Source organism: Chelonoidis abingdonii, chromosome 1 (assembly GCF_003597395.2).
Source record: "Chelonoidis abingdonii isolate Lonesome George chromosome 1, CheloAbing_2.0, whole genome shotgun sequence".
NCBI lineage: Eukaryota > Metazoa > Chordata > Testudines > Testudinidae > Chelonoidis > Chelonoidis abingdonii.
The window spans coordinates 88482627-88494929 of record NC_133769.1 but is presented as its reverse complement, the minus strand read 5'-3'; the positions used below and the strand labels follow the sequence as shown (position 1 = coordinate 88494929).

General features: G+C 44.2%; 1 protein-coding gene across 2 annotated transcripts in view; it reads left to right on the top strand.

Annotated features, from left to right (window-relative positions):
• The window catches only part of NTN4 (netrin 4), a 96848-nt gene that overhangs the window by 4995 nt on the left and 79550 nt on the right, over positions 1–12303 (top strand). For both annotated transcript variants that reach the window (XM_032798622.2, XM_032798623.2), the window contains exon 2: positions 1114–1643. In XM_032798622.2, the coding sequence (XP_032654513.1) occupies positions 1114–1643 (530 nt within the window). The remainder of the gene's footprint in view (positions 1–1113; positions 1644–12303) is intronic.

Here is a 12303-nt window from a genome sequence, read left to right as displayed (position 1 = left end):
ACCTGAACAAAAACCACGTAGACTAAATTACAGGGCAACTTGCCAGCACCATTTCAACAGTGGAATTTTTTCTTTACACACCATTAGTAACAAACTTCCAAAATATGAACCAGTGTACCGGCTAAATCCTGATCTCTGCAGCACCTGGGGAGGGGATGCTTCAGTTTTCCTACTATGCAAACAACCTCCAGGCTCAGAAGGAATATCGAAGCACCTTGCTTGAATAGCCCTCCACAACTTGCCTCCCTGTCTCCTACCCAAAACTCAGTTACCTCATCTGCCCAGTAAACCCTAGCACCACCCAACTTCCACGCTACTTACTGCTTTCTTCATGGCCTCCTCCCTGTCCTGTGACGGGATGGGTCTCTTTCTGGGGTCTTGAGGAGAGGGATTGTACGGCCATACCCTGAGATATGTATCTTTGTGGGTATTCAGAGAGGGTCACTGTCCCATTTCAAATCCTCAGTGTTTTCTGGGATAGCTCAGGAAGCAGCTTGAGGAAAGGGACTTGAATATCTTGAGTAGCAAGAGAAGGGATTATTCCCTTTCCCCACTGATGTGTCTGCCACACCAGAGAGTGCTCCATAATGCTTATTGTGGTAGCTAAAAAACCCTCAAGGTTCCCTAGAAACTACCCAATAGGACTTTTTCCTGCATGTGGTTTCCAGGGAACCCTTGAGCGTTCCTTCTCTACCACACTAAGCCTTAGGGGGCATCCACTGCCCCTGTGCTTAATGTAGCATCCACTGTAGAGGGAGAAGGAGCTAGGCTGAGGCAAAGGGGATGTAGGGCTGTTGTAAGTGCCCCTCAGTGGAGCATTTTGGGACCAGGAGGAAGTATGGCTGGGGCAGGCCTGTGCTCCAGATGTTCTCTGACTGAAACAGTTGCAGTCCTGAGGGCTGCCCTAGTCTGCAACAGCTCCCTTCAACCCCTGATTCTGGGCTTCTCTTCTTGATCTGTGTGTTGGCCAGTGCAAGATTTAGCTACACTTGTGTGAAGGTTACACAGGGAGCTGTTTCACATGGTAACCTGAATGGTAACCATGCAGTCTTCTCAGAGCAATGCCGTTAAAGATCAATTGCTTTAGTTTAACATGTATTTTTCTTCACCTAGGACTGAGCAGTGTTGTCGGAGTTGGGTCCCATTGCGAAAAAGCGTGCAACCCTCGAATGGGAAACCTCGCCCATGGACGAAGATTGTGGACAGATACCACATGTGGGCGCAACTCCACTGAATTTTACTGTTCATATAGTGAGAATGCAGACCTGACATGCAAGCGGCCCAAGTGTGACAAATGCAATGCTGCTCACACCCATCTGGCTCACCCGCCCTCTGCAATGGCCGACTCTTCCTTCCGATTGCCTCGCACATGGTGGCAGTCAGCTGAGGATGTGCACAAGGAGAGGATCCAGCTGGATTTGGAAGCTGAGTTTTACTTTACTCACATAATCATGGTGTTTAAGTCACCAAGGCCAGCAGCCATGGTTCTGGAGCGATCCCAGGATTTTGGGAAAACATGGAAGCCTTACAAGTATTTTTCCATTAACTGTTCAGCAACTTTTGGCCTAGAGGACGATGTGACAAAGAAAGGAGCAATTTGCACTTCAAGATATTCAAGTCCCTTTCCTTGCACTGGGGGAGAGGTAAGTTCATTGGCATGTTAAAGGCATACTGTCAAGTAATGTTGGCCCTGAATTCAGTCTCTTCATAATCTTTACAACCTTTGCTCCAGAATTTATATTTCTCATCTTAAAGTGCCATTGTCAACTTGAAATCTAGTTAATTTCAGAAAATGAGTTAAAAGTAGTTGCAAATACTACACCTGTCTCCGATCCCCTCTGCCAATCTGTGTGGTTTTACAATCACATTTTCCTACTTTTAAAAACGTTTCTCTCTCTCCGGTATTGCTTTGTGAAAGACCCACACAAGCAACAGGTGAATTGACTATACTGGAAAAATGTTGAAACTGGCATACACACGATATTGTTAATTTCAGAAAGTAAACAAATGTGATGGAAGGAGAAAACAGAAAAATATTTTTCTCCATTCTCTTTCAGTTCTAGTAATTTTAAATGTTACTTGTAACAATAGGTCAAAATTTGACAGAAATGGGGTTATTTTGCAACTAATGGTGACTATGTCCTTGTTAAATAACTACCACAGTTACCAACAAATTAAAGTAAAACAAACCAAAAAGAGCCACTGCTTACATTGACCCTATAATTTTCCTGTAATTCTGTGGAAGAAGGACATACTAGTTAATTAAGAAACCCCACTCCCTCATACATGCTATGTGCATGGACACTAATTTGTAAAAAGGAGGTAAACAAAAGAAAAGTAGAAGAGAAAAATCACATTTGCTAAAAGAAAAATGACAATATTGAAAAGAGATTATTTTATACATTACAAACAACAGCAAATAAAGAACATATAGATCTGCTACAGAATGCACTGTTTTGCTTTTTTGCTTACACTGATAATTCAGCTAGTTTTCTGAGAGATTCCCTCTAATGAAACCCTAATACAAAAATTAAGATCTGTTGTGGTGCTATCTCTGGGTTTACACTTTCATTAGTGGTGAGGTATCCTGGGTGGACTGTTGGTAAAATCTGCTCCCTCAGGTGGTCTTTCAAGAGGTAGATGATCAGTTTACAGTGCTTTTCAGATGTGTTTTGTTTGTTAAATCAAACTTTTGAATTTCCTGTGGAATAAAATAGAGAATGGGGTTAGTTATTAACAAAAAGAAAGATCAATTTTATTCCATTAGACTGTGTTGATTGTTTTCTTTGAAGTAAGGGTCCCCATGCCATCGTGCAGGGGATCAATATACATCTCCAAGTAAATGGGGCTTGTCTACACTACAAAGTCTTTGTTGGTAAAGCTATGCCAGCAGAGCCCTCTAGTGTAAACACAGTATATACAATAGGAGTTTTTCCACTGGCATAGTAACACCACTTCCCTGATGACACTAGTTATGCCAACAGAAGCACTCATGTTGGCATAGTTCTATCTACACTGGGGTTTTTGCCAACATAGCTCTGTCAGCTGGCGATGTGATTTTTCCTCCAACACTTCTAGCCAACTTACCTATCTTGGCAAAACTTTGTGGTATAGACTAAGTCTTAGTAAATCATCTGTTGATATACAGAATCCTAACAAAAACAAAGAGGAGTCCTTGTGGCACCTTAGAGACTAACAAATTTGTTTGGACACAGTTTCCCACCCTCATCCCAGCAGTTTCATGATTCAGTTCATAGACATTTAGGGCCAAATTTGGATATGTTCATGGAATTCACACTGAATTCAGTGAGAATTTTGCCCTGAGATAGCCATTTGTGGTTCTCACTGAATTCAGTGAAAATCACATACAGATATCCCAATGTAAAACCTGATCTTTAAATGAAAGGATCAGATATGAATAAATTAAATTCAGATTTAATTTCCCTCAAATTTTGCATCCAAAGGGAGGATTCTTTGTACAGGTTTTCCCTTTTTGTTTGTTTTCTTCACAGAAGAAGATGTTAGCTCAATAGCAGGGCTTTGATAGTATTTGAATTTAAAGGGCCAGAACCTCAGCTGGCACACATCAGTATTCCGTTTACTCCAATTGAGCATCCAACCAACAGTCTGAAAGCAATTGCTTTGCTAAAGGGTCATTAGGATTGTCACTGTTTAAAAATTAACTATACACATGAACTCAAACAATATCAGCTATCACTGGAGTTATTCAGTTAGCTTTCTCCAGGATTGGGCACTGGTTTGATTAAGAAACGAGTAAAGAGTACCTGTCCAAAGGAATACATAAGTCTAGTCACTAAAATGCACCCATCTATGTAAAATGTCATGGGAGGGCAGCAGCTATTCTGGTCTGGAGAGAAACTTTTAAGTGCATTCTTTTCATTGAAGGAATGAAAGCCTCTAGGCTCACTGAAGAGGCCGGTGTCCTTAGCAGTTACTTTATTAATCCAATTCAGGTTTAAAATAAGGGGATTACAAGGGAAAACTGCTTCTTGCTCCCCCTCCTTTGGCAAAAGCCGAGAAAGAACTTCCCCTCATGCAGGGGTTGGGACTCAGTAACAAGGGAATCTGCAGTAGAAGTAGCAGGAGGTGCCAGACTGAGGAGTTTTCTGAGGGTACGTCTACACTGCACGATTATTTCGAATTAGCTTAAACCGATATTACGAAACAGATCTAATAAAATCGGTTTAGCGCGTCCACAGTGGGATCACGAAATCGATTGTTTGCGTCCATGGTCCAAAGCTACCATCGATTTCAGGAGCGGTGCACTGTGGGTAGCTGTTCCTCAGCTATCCCATAGTTCCCACTTCCGTGTTGAGAGCACAGTGCCTGATGGGGCAGAAAACACTGCCCCGGGTGGTGCTGGGTACAGCCTCACCCCTCCCTTTGTGAAGGCAGCAGACAACCCTTTGGCGCCTTTTTCGCGGAGTGCATTGAGCAAACGCCATAGCACAGCAATCTTTCCCTTTTTTTTTTCACGTGGTGGTGGGGGGAAATAAACTGAGGAGCTGTTCCCTGAACCACGCCAGACACTGTGTTTGAACCTACAGACATTGGGAGCTCAGCCAAGAATGCAAATAATTTTCAGAGACTGCTGTGGACTGTGGGATAGCTGGAGTCCTCAGTACCCCCTCCCTCCCTTCATGAGCGTCCATTTGAGTCTCTGGCTTCCCGTTACGCTTGTCACACAGCGCTGTGTATCCTGGAGTTTTTTATTCAAACGCTTTGGCATTTCGTGTTCTGTAACGGAGCTGGATACAACAGATTTGTCTCCCCATACAGCGATCAGACCTAGTATCTCCCGTACGGTCTATGCTGGAGCTCTTTTTCGATTTCAAACTGCATCGCCAGCCGTGCTGATCAGAGCTCCACGCTGGGCAAGCAGGAAATGTAATTCAAAAGTTCGCGGGGCTTTTCCTGTTTACCTGCCCGCTGCATCCGAGTTCAGATTGCTGTCCAGAGCGGTCAGTGCTGCACTCTGGGATGCCGCCCGGAGGCCAATAACGTCGATTTCCGTCCACATGAACCCTAATCCGAGTTATCACTATCGAATTTAGCGCTACTCCTCTCGTTTGGGAGGAGTTCCGAAATCGATTTAAGGAGCCGTTTAACTCGATATTAATGACGACGTCGTGTGAACGGATACAGCGTTAAATCGGTATATCGGCCATTAAACCGATTTAAAGTCGCAGTGTAGACCTGGCCTGAGGCTCTCAGCATCTCCGCCAGTTGTGTGCCATCTCCATAAGGTTGTGTAATGCCACATAATACATTACCACGTAATGTTGAGCCCTGCGACGATAGCTACACCAGGATTGGTGACCTCTCTAATATGATCACAGAAGAGTGTGATTTGTGTGTTCTCATTCACATGATGCCTTGGTAACCTTTCTACAAGGGATGCTCAGAGAAAAGAAATTCAGCCCTGACTTGGGTTTGCAAAGAGTATAAACCAGGGCAGGATTTGGCTCATCCGAGGTTGATTCTGTAGCTACTATGTGTGTATACAGATCCCACTGAAGTCCTCCCAATAAAGTGTGTCCACTCAGAGGTGTGCAAATACAGGCCGAGTCAGTCTGCATGCAAGTCAGTGGAATTTCTGCATGTGCAGCAGCTAAGGGATTGATAGCCCCGTGTGGACTCAAAATTTGTATCTGCATCCGATCTGCAATCCGCAAACGTGGTCCGCAGGTTTGCTGGGCTCTGAATATAAAATTTGAATCTGCACTCATCTGCAAATATGGTCCATAGACATCTACAGATATAAAGTAGATATCCGCAAATTTGCAGGGCTCTGAGGATCGAGAGTCCTAAAAGTAGAAATCAGCAAATACCTTTGGTAAGGGGAGGAATTCAGTATTATTCAGTGTATTCCAGGTAGCATGCTACAAAACAATCTATTCACAGAATGGCCTTATTGTTGCAGTGTCTAATATGTTGGCTTCATTTTATTGTAGTTTGTGATAATTGCAAAGAAAGGAGACCTCCAATTCCAAATTGTCTCATTATATCATATTTTAAAACAAATGTTGAGTCGAGGGGACTGGACCCCTAAATCATTAGGGAATTTATGCATATGGGACACTTCAGTTCCCTGCATTTAAACATCACTTGTATTTACGTGCAAAGTAATAACAGCAACTCTCTGGCAACCAGATGGCAAGCATGCATGCTTAGCATATATCACATTTAATTTATTACAGCGTGCTACATTCCAGCAATTACTTCTAACTGCCAATAGCAATGTGTATCTCACCTAAAGCAATACCAGAGTTTTGTGTGCTGTTTTGAATTATGCACTGCCGACTCCCACTAATCGTAGCACCTAATTTCAGACATATGGAAACAGTTTCAGTTGAAACGGTAGTTTCAAATATGCAGCCATCTTAAAATATCTAGCTTGAAAGGGTATTATTTAATTGCAGCTAAGTTGGCCCAGTATTCTTTAAAACATCAGTGTAAACTCCGTACTGCTCACAGGTCTCTTTAATATAAAGCAACTATTGTATAGCATGACAGCCAACTGCGCACAAGCCCCTTGGAGCACCACTTGAAAAAGTTTCAGTATCATATATAAAAGTCGAGGTACAAAAACAAAGGCTGCGTGTGCCTGTATAAAAGCAGTGTGGTCTAAAGATAAAAAGGAAGGGAATGGAAGTCAAAGTACCTGGGTTCTGTTTGTGACTTTATCACTGACAGATGTGACTTTGGACAAGTTACTTGGGGCCAAATGGTTAAAAGTGGTCTTTGATTCTGAGTGTGGAACCTCATATCCTGAGACCTGGTGTAGAGCAGAGATTGGAACTTGGGTCTTCCAGATGAGTGTGTAACAACTAGGCCATAAGCATTTGCATGCTCTCAACATGGCTCAACAATTAAAATGGAACAACTTCCGCGGGAGAGCTTGGGTGCTCCACCTCAGGTGCTCCACCTGAAGCTAAACAAGTGGTTAGGGCACTTCTGTAGGAGGTGCAAGACCTGTGTTCAAATTGCTGCCCTACTTCAGACAGAGTAAGGATTAGAATGTGGGATCTCCCACATCTGAGATCAGGGCTCTAACCTGTGGGCTATTGAATGAGAAGGGGCTGTACCATCATCTCATTTTCAATGAGAAAGGCTTAGGTGTCTAACTCCAGGAGAGGGTTCTTGGCTGTGAATCTCAAATGGAGTCCACAGGTAGGTAACTCCCAACCTAACTCCCTTTGACAAGTGAAACTTAAGCCACCCCCCACTCCTTGCCATTTCCTACTGGTTAGCTAAGGTGGCTCCCTGCTCTGTCAGCTGGCTTTTGTGACTCCCATTCTTAGATGCCTAACTCTCCAGTCCCCATGCATTGTATAAGAAGCCTATGCACCTAATTTAGGGCTGAAGATTCCAATGGCCAGTATGGTGCCTAAAATTGGTCATGCCAATACCAAGCCTAAGATCTCTTTGTGGATCTAGCCTTTAATACCTAGAAGAAACAGCGATTTGAGATACTGTGTAAGAAGAGCTTGCCTGAAGGTGTTATAATCAACAAACTTTTCAGCCCTAGATTCAGAAAATAGAACCAAGTAAGCAGTACAGGGGAGGGATCAGTGAGAGGCTAGATAGAGAGGAAAATCAGGATCGGGCCTGGCCCAAACGGATTAGCAGATGGGTCCTGCCATGAGGAACTTACAGTTTAATTGAAGATTCTGTGCACTTCCATGCTATGTAAATAAAGGATTGTGTTTTTACACTATACTTTTTATACAAATGAAAGCCTATTGCAAGCCAATGTCCTAAGTATAAGCCAGCAGTGGCTTTAGCAACTCAAACCTTTGCACACTCATTGAATGTTCCTTTTTAAGGCGACTCAAGCAATTAATTAGGGTCAAAATACAGATATTTTTAAAGACAAGGCTTTATGAATAAAAATTGGGCTAGTAACAGGCCTATCCTGATTCTTATGTCAGAAAACCTCCCTTATTTGCATCTTTACCTTGATGCTGATTTTCAGAGATTTATGACACCACAAGAGGCAAAATGCCAAGTCTGTAGGTTCATTTTTAAGGCACAAAGCTCAACATTTATGGAGAAATAATAGCTATAGAATTGGCCCTGGGAGCTGCTTTTCATCTTTTTCTTTAATAGAGCGGCTTTGTGTTTCCCTTTCTGGCACTGTGACTGGGAGCTGAGCACAGGGATGTTGGAAAAGTAACAGGGCTCTACTAAGAAAAGAAGACTAGGTAATGGATGAAGCTTCATTCCTGTTCCAACCCCGCTCCCAGTCTCTTCTCTGGGTAAGTCTTGGGATCCTCTGATGTGTCTACTTGTCTTCCAGAGTGGAACACAAACACTTCCAGCCCTGTACTGTAATACACCCCAACTACCACAGCCTATCAGCCTTGCCACCAGTCCCTGATCTCCCTGATTTTGCAGCTTGCTCATTTCATTTCCACAATTGCATCCTCTGCTGATCTCATTCTAAGCCTCATGATTGTTCTCTTCTTATGTGTCTCTCCTTCACTTGCTCACTTTCTATTCTGGCAATTGCAAATCACTGGATCTGATTCTCCAGTACTTTGCATCTTGTCAATTTATTTTCATCCACTCTGGAGAGACAAGGGTGGGGCACTAGGGAACAAGCTGGAGAATGAGAGATGAGATGGGAGAAGGAGAGGGCAAAGTGGAGGTAAAATAAAGCTGGTGAACATTTTTTCATTGAGAAGCAAAGGTAAACGGCTTTTAATCAAAAGTGAAAACTGTCATAGAATTTTCATTTTTGATAATTTTTTTGTTAGTTTTTCATGAAAAACTGAAATTTGTGATTAAAATCTTTTGGATTTTTTTAAACCAAATATTTTAAACAAAAGATGGAAAATTATAACAGAAATGTTTTTTGAAAACCAAATATTTATCAGGGTTAGATTTAATTTTTTTTATTAAGAAACCAAAAAAACTTCTGCAGGAAATTTCAGAGGAAACGGGGAAACAAATTTCTTAATTTCCTATGAAAATAACTGGTATATTTGTATCTAGCTGTAAGGTGAGATGTTACTGCTGGTGTGAGTGGAGAATTCTAGTTTGGGAGTGTTTCATATTCACTGCCATTTACACCTGGTACACAATGTATATGAAACACCACCAAATCAGAGTTCTCCATTCTCTCTGGTGGGAGCATTTCACACCCATTTTGATTCCCTTTGCACAGGTGCCAATGACTCCCCAAGGTGCAAGGCCGCAGAGAGTAAGATCCCTATCCTTGGAGATTCTCCATAGATTCTCCCTCTCCAGACTCAGCTCTTCCTCTCCAGTTTGCTCCCTGCTCTGTCCAGGTACCAGTCTCCCATTCCTTTTCTCCCCAGAGTGGGTGTAACTGGCAAAACAAGGTGCAAGGAAGGAAGAATCAGTCCAGTGCAACTCAAAGAAGTGTGTGGATTGACTCCTGAAGTTCCAACAGCCACTGCTTCACCGCTTAAGAAAGTACAGCATGTGGCCAGTATGGAAAGTGATGGGGCATAGGCTCTGTCTCCTCCTCATCCCAGTTTGGGTAGCTAACACTGGTCTTGTGCAGTCCTTGCACTCATATAACCAAAAACAGCCTTCATTTGTGCTCTGTCCCTATTTGGGGTCATAAACGGGGAAGCTCCTTGCTCACACTACGGGATTATACCAATTTTACAGAAACCGGGTTTTTAAAACAGATTGTATAAAGTCGAGTGCATGCGGCCACACTAAGCACATTAATTCGGCGGTGTGCGTCCATGTACCGAGGCGGAGGTAGCTGAGGCTGATTGCATGTATAAGCGGAGAAGAGGTTCGATGCTAACAGAACTCCATTCCCACAGAAACGAAAAAAAATGAAAAAAACATTTGAAAAAATCCGAAAAAGGCTATGATCAGGAGGCTACACGGAGGAATCCAGTGACAGTGCGTAGTGATAAGTTAAGGAGCCTCATGAAAAGCTAACAGATCAGGAGGCCAAAAACGCAAACGAAGAGGTTTCCGGCCCAGCAGGCTGAAAACATCGTTCTGCGATCTGGAGCCTGCCATGCATCCTCGGGGGGTCCGCCACCCACATACTCACTCCTGTCCGCTGGATTCCGAGGTGGGAGTGTAATCTCACTGCCATGGCTGAGGATCTGCAAGACGGGAATGATGTAGGACGGAGGACCGAGCTGCGACCACACACACAGCACTTCGCTGCTCTCCCAACCAGCCAGAGAGACTTTTCTCACCCTGACGGAATCTATCCCACCTCCCACGTCACCAGCCAATAAGCCCAGACATGATGCCATGGAGCTGCGACCTCTATGTGAAATCTAGCCTCTTGCTAAACATACAAACATGTTTAAAAGCAAAGCGTATTTCTAATGATAATTTGACCCTGACCGAGACCTTATGGTGATGCATTCGCGGCCAGGAGACTAACATGTTACCTCGGAAACGTACTTCTTAACATGTCTGGAATTGCAGCGGCAAAACTCCTTCAAGGGATCAACTGCTCCATGACCAACGTTCTTCTTCCGGAGGCGTACTAACAAACTTTGCAGAAGGTTTCTGGGCAGGCACCATTATTCTCCATCCCCATTGCTAGGCCACTTGACCCGGCCATGAGCCTATGTGACCCAAGGAGGAATGACGGTAGTGAGCATAGCAACAAAGCCTGCTGCGTAATGGAGTTACGCGGTGTCTTGCTTGGCAGTTCACGCATAGCATCGCACGTTACTTTATCTCGCTAGTTGGTCCTCAAGAAGAGTGATATCGTTCATGGTAACCTGAGGTTGAAATCCCAGGCATTTTAATAAGGGACGACATGCCAGTCCTACTGGTGTTTGCCTGTTGCTTTAAAAGAAGAGTCTTCCCTGCAGGTAGCCAAGCACGGGGAAAGGGAGCGTCAGGTGGATGAGGCGCTGAGCTTTTTTGCGTTTTTGCGAGCAGGGATCTTGCCCTGCCTAACCAGCCACGCGGCTGGAGGGCAGGGGTGTTTAGCAGTGTATCTCTCCATTGATAGCCGCGCCCGGCAACGCGATGGGAGAGGCAGCGTAAAGCGATCCATCCCAGAGAAATTGATGGAGTGGTGTGTTCTGCTGCTGCCTATGTTAAGCAGTAAGAGGAAGCGAGCACTGAGACACGCCTGCTTTGACCAATTTGTAAAGAAGGCCTGGAATCATTGAAAGCTGCAGAAGCCGAAAAGACAATCGGCTACCATGACGCAGCAACCGAATTCTACTGCCCGGACCTGAGCATCTGTGAGATCTCAAACACCAGAGCCACAGCGCACCAATATTAAATGCAAAATGCGACCTTGTAGTGAAATCCCATGTTGTTATGTAAGGTGAATAGTGTTGTTCACCTCGTGAAAGAGTATAAGGCATTGTTTGTAAAAATGTATCTTAAATACTTCTCTCCCTTTTCTCCCTCCCTCATGCAGCTCAAATTTTTCAAGCCCCGCCCTCTCATCCGAAAGCTATTCTCAGATAATTGGTCGAGGAAAAAAGACGTGAGACGAAATGTTCTCGCGGAAATCATGAAGTGATCTGTAATGAAAGAGCTGAATTAGAAGGACATGTATCAATTACAGGAAAGATGCCAGTGAACATGGAGACAGGAGGGACGCTTGAGATGATGTGCGCGTTGGCGGCAGGAAGATCAAGTAGGCAGAAGATCAGCCGGTGGCGGGATGCAACTCTGGCGGTCTGCTGCGTGATCAAACTGACATGCTCCGGCGTCTGGTGGAGCCTTCAGGAACAGCAGCAGAAACAGAGTGCCACTGCAGCCCCCCGTATAACCACCCTCACCCCTCACCATGTTCCACTCCTCCTCACCCAGACATGTAAGAACGCGTGGGGGAGCTCCGTGCACCGCCCACTCCACCCCCGCGGACAGCCCAACCAAAAGGCTGTCATTACTTTGAAATTTTTTTAGTGACCTTTTCCTTCTCATCTCTCCCCCCAAACCACACGGGCTACCTTGTCAGTTCTCTGTTCCTCTTTATATGTATCATAAAGATAGATCAAATATTTTAAAACGATAGTGACTTTATTTCCTAAGCAAAGCTGTAAATTGAAGGGGGGTGGGTTGTTTACAGGAATGGGAGTCAATCAAGGTGGGGGGTTTACAAGGGAAACAAAATAGCAGTCAACACCGACCCCCTGTGATGAAACTGTTTCAAAGCTTCTTCTGATGCGCACCGCTTCCTGTGTGCTCTTCTAACACCCTGGTTCTGGCTGTGCGTAATCAGCGGCCAGGTTGGACTTTGCCACTCAGCCCTCCACCCGCATAAGGTTTCCCTCTGTACTCCTCACAGAGCGATTGTTT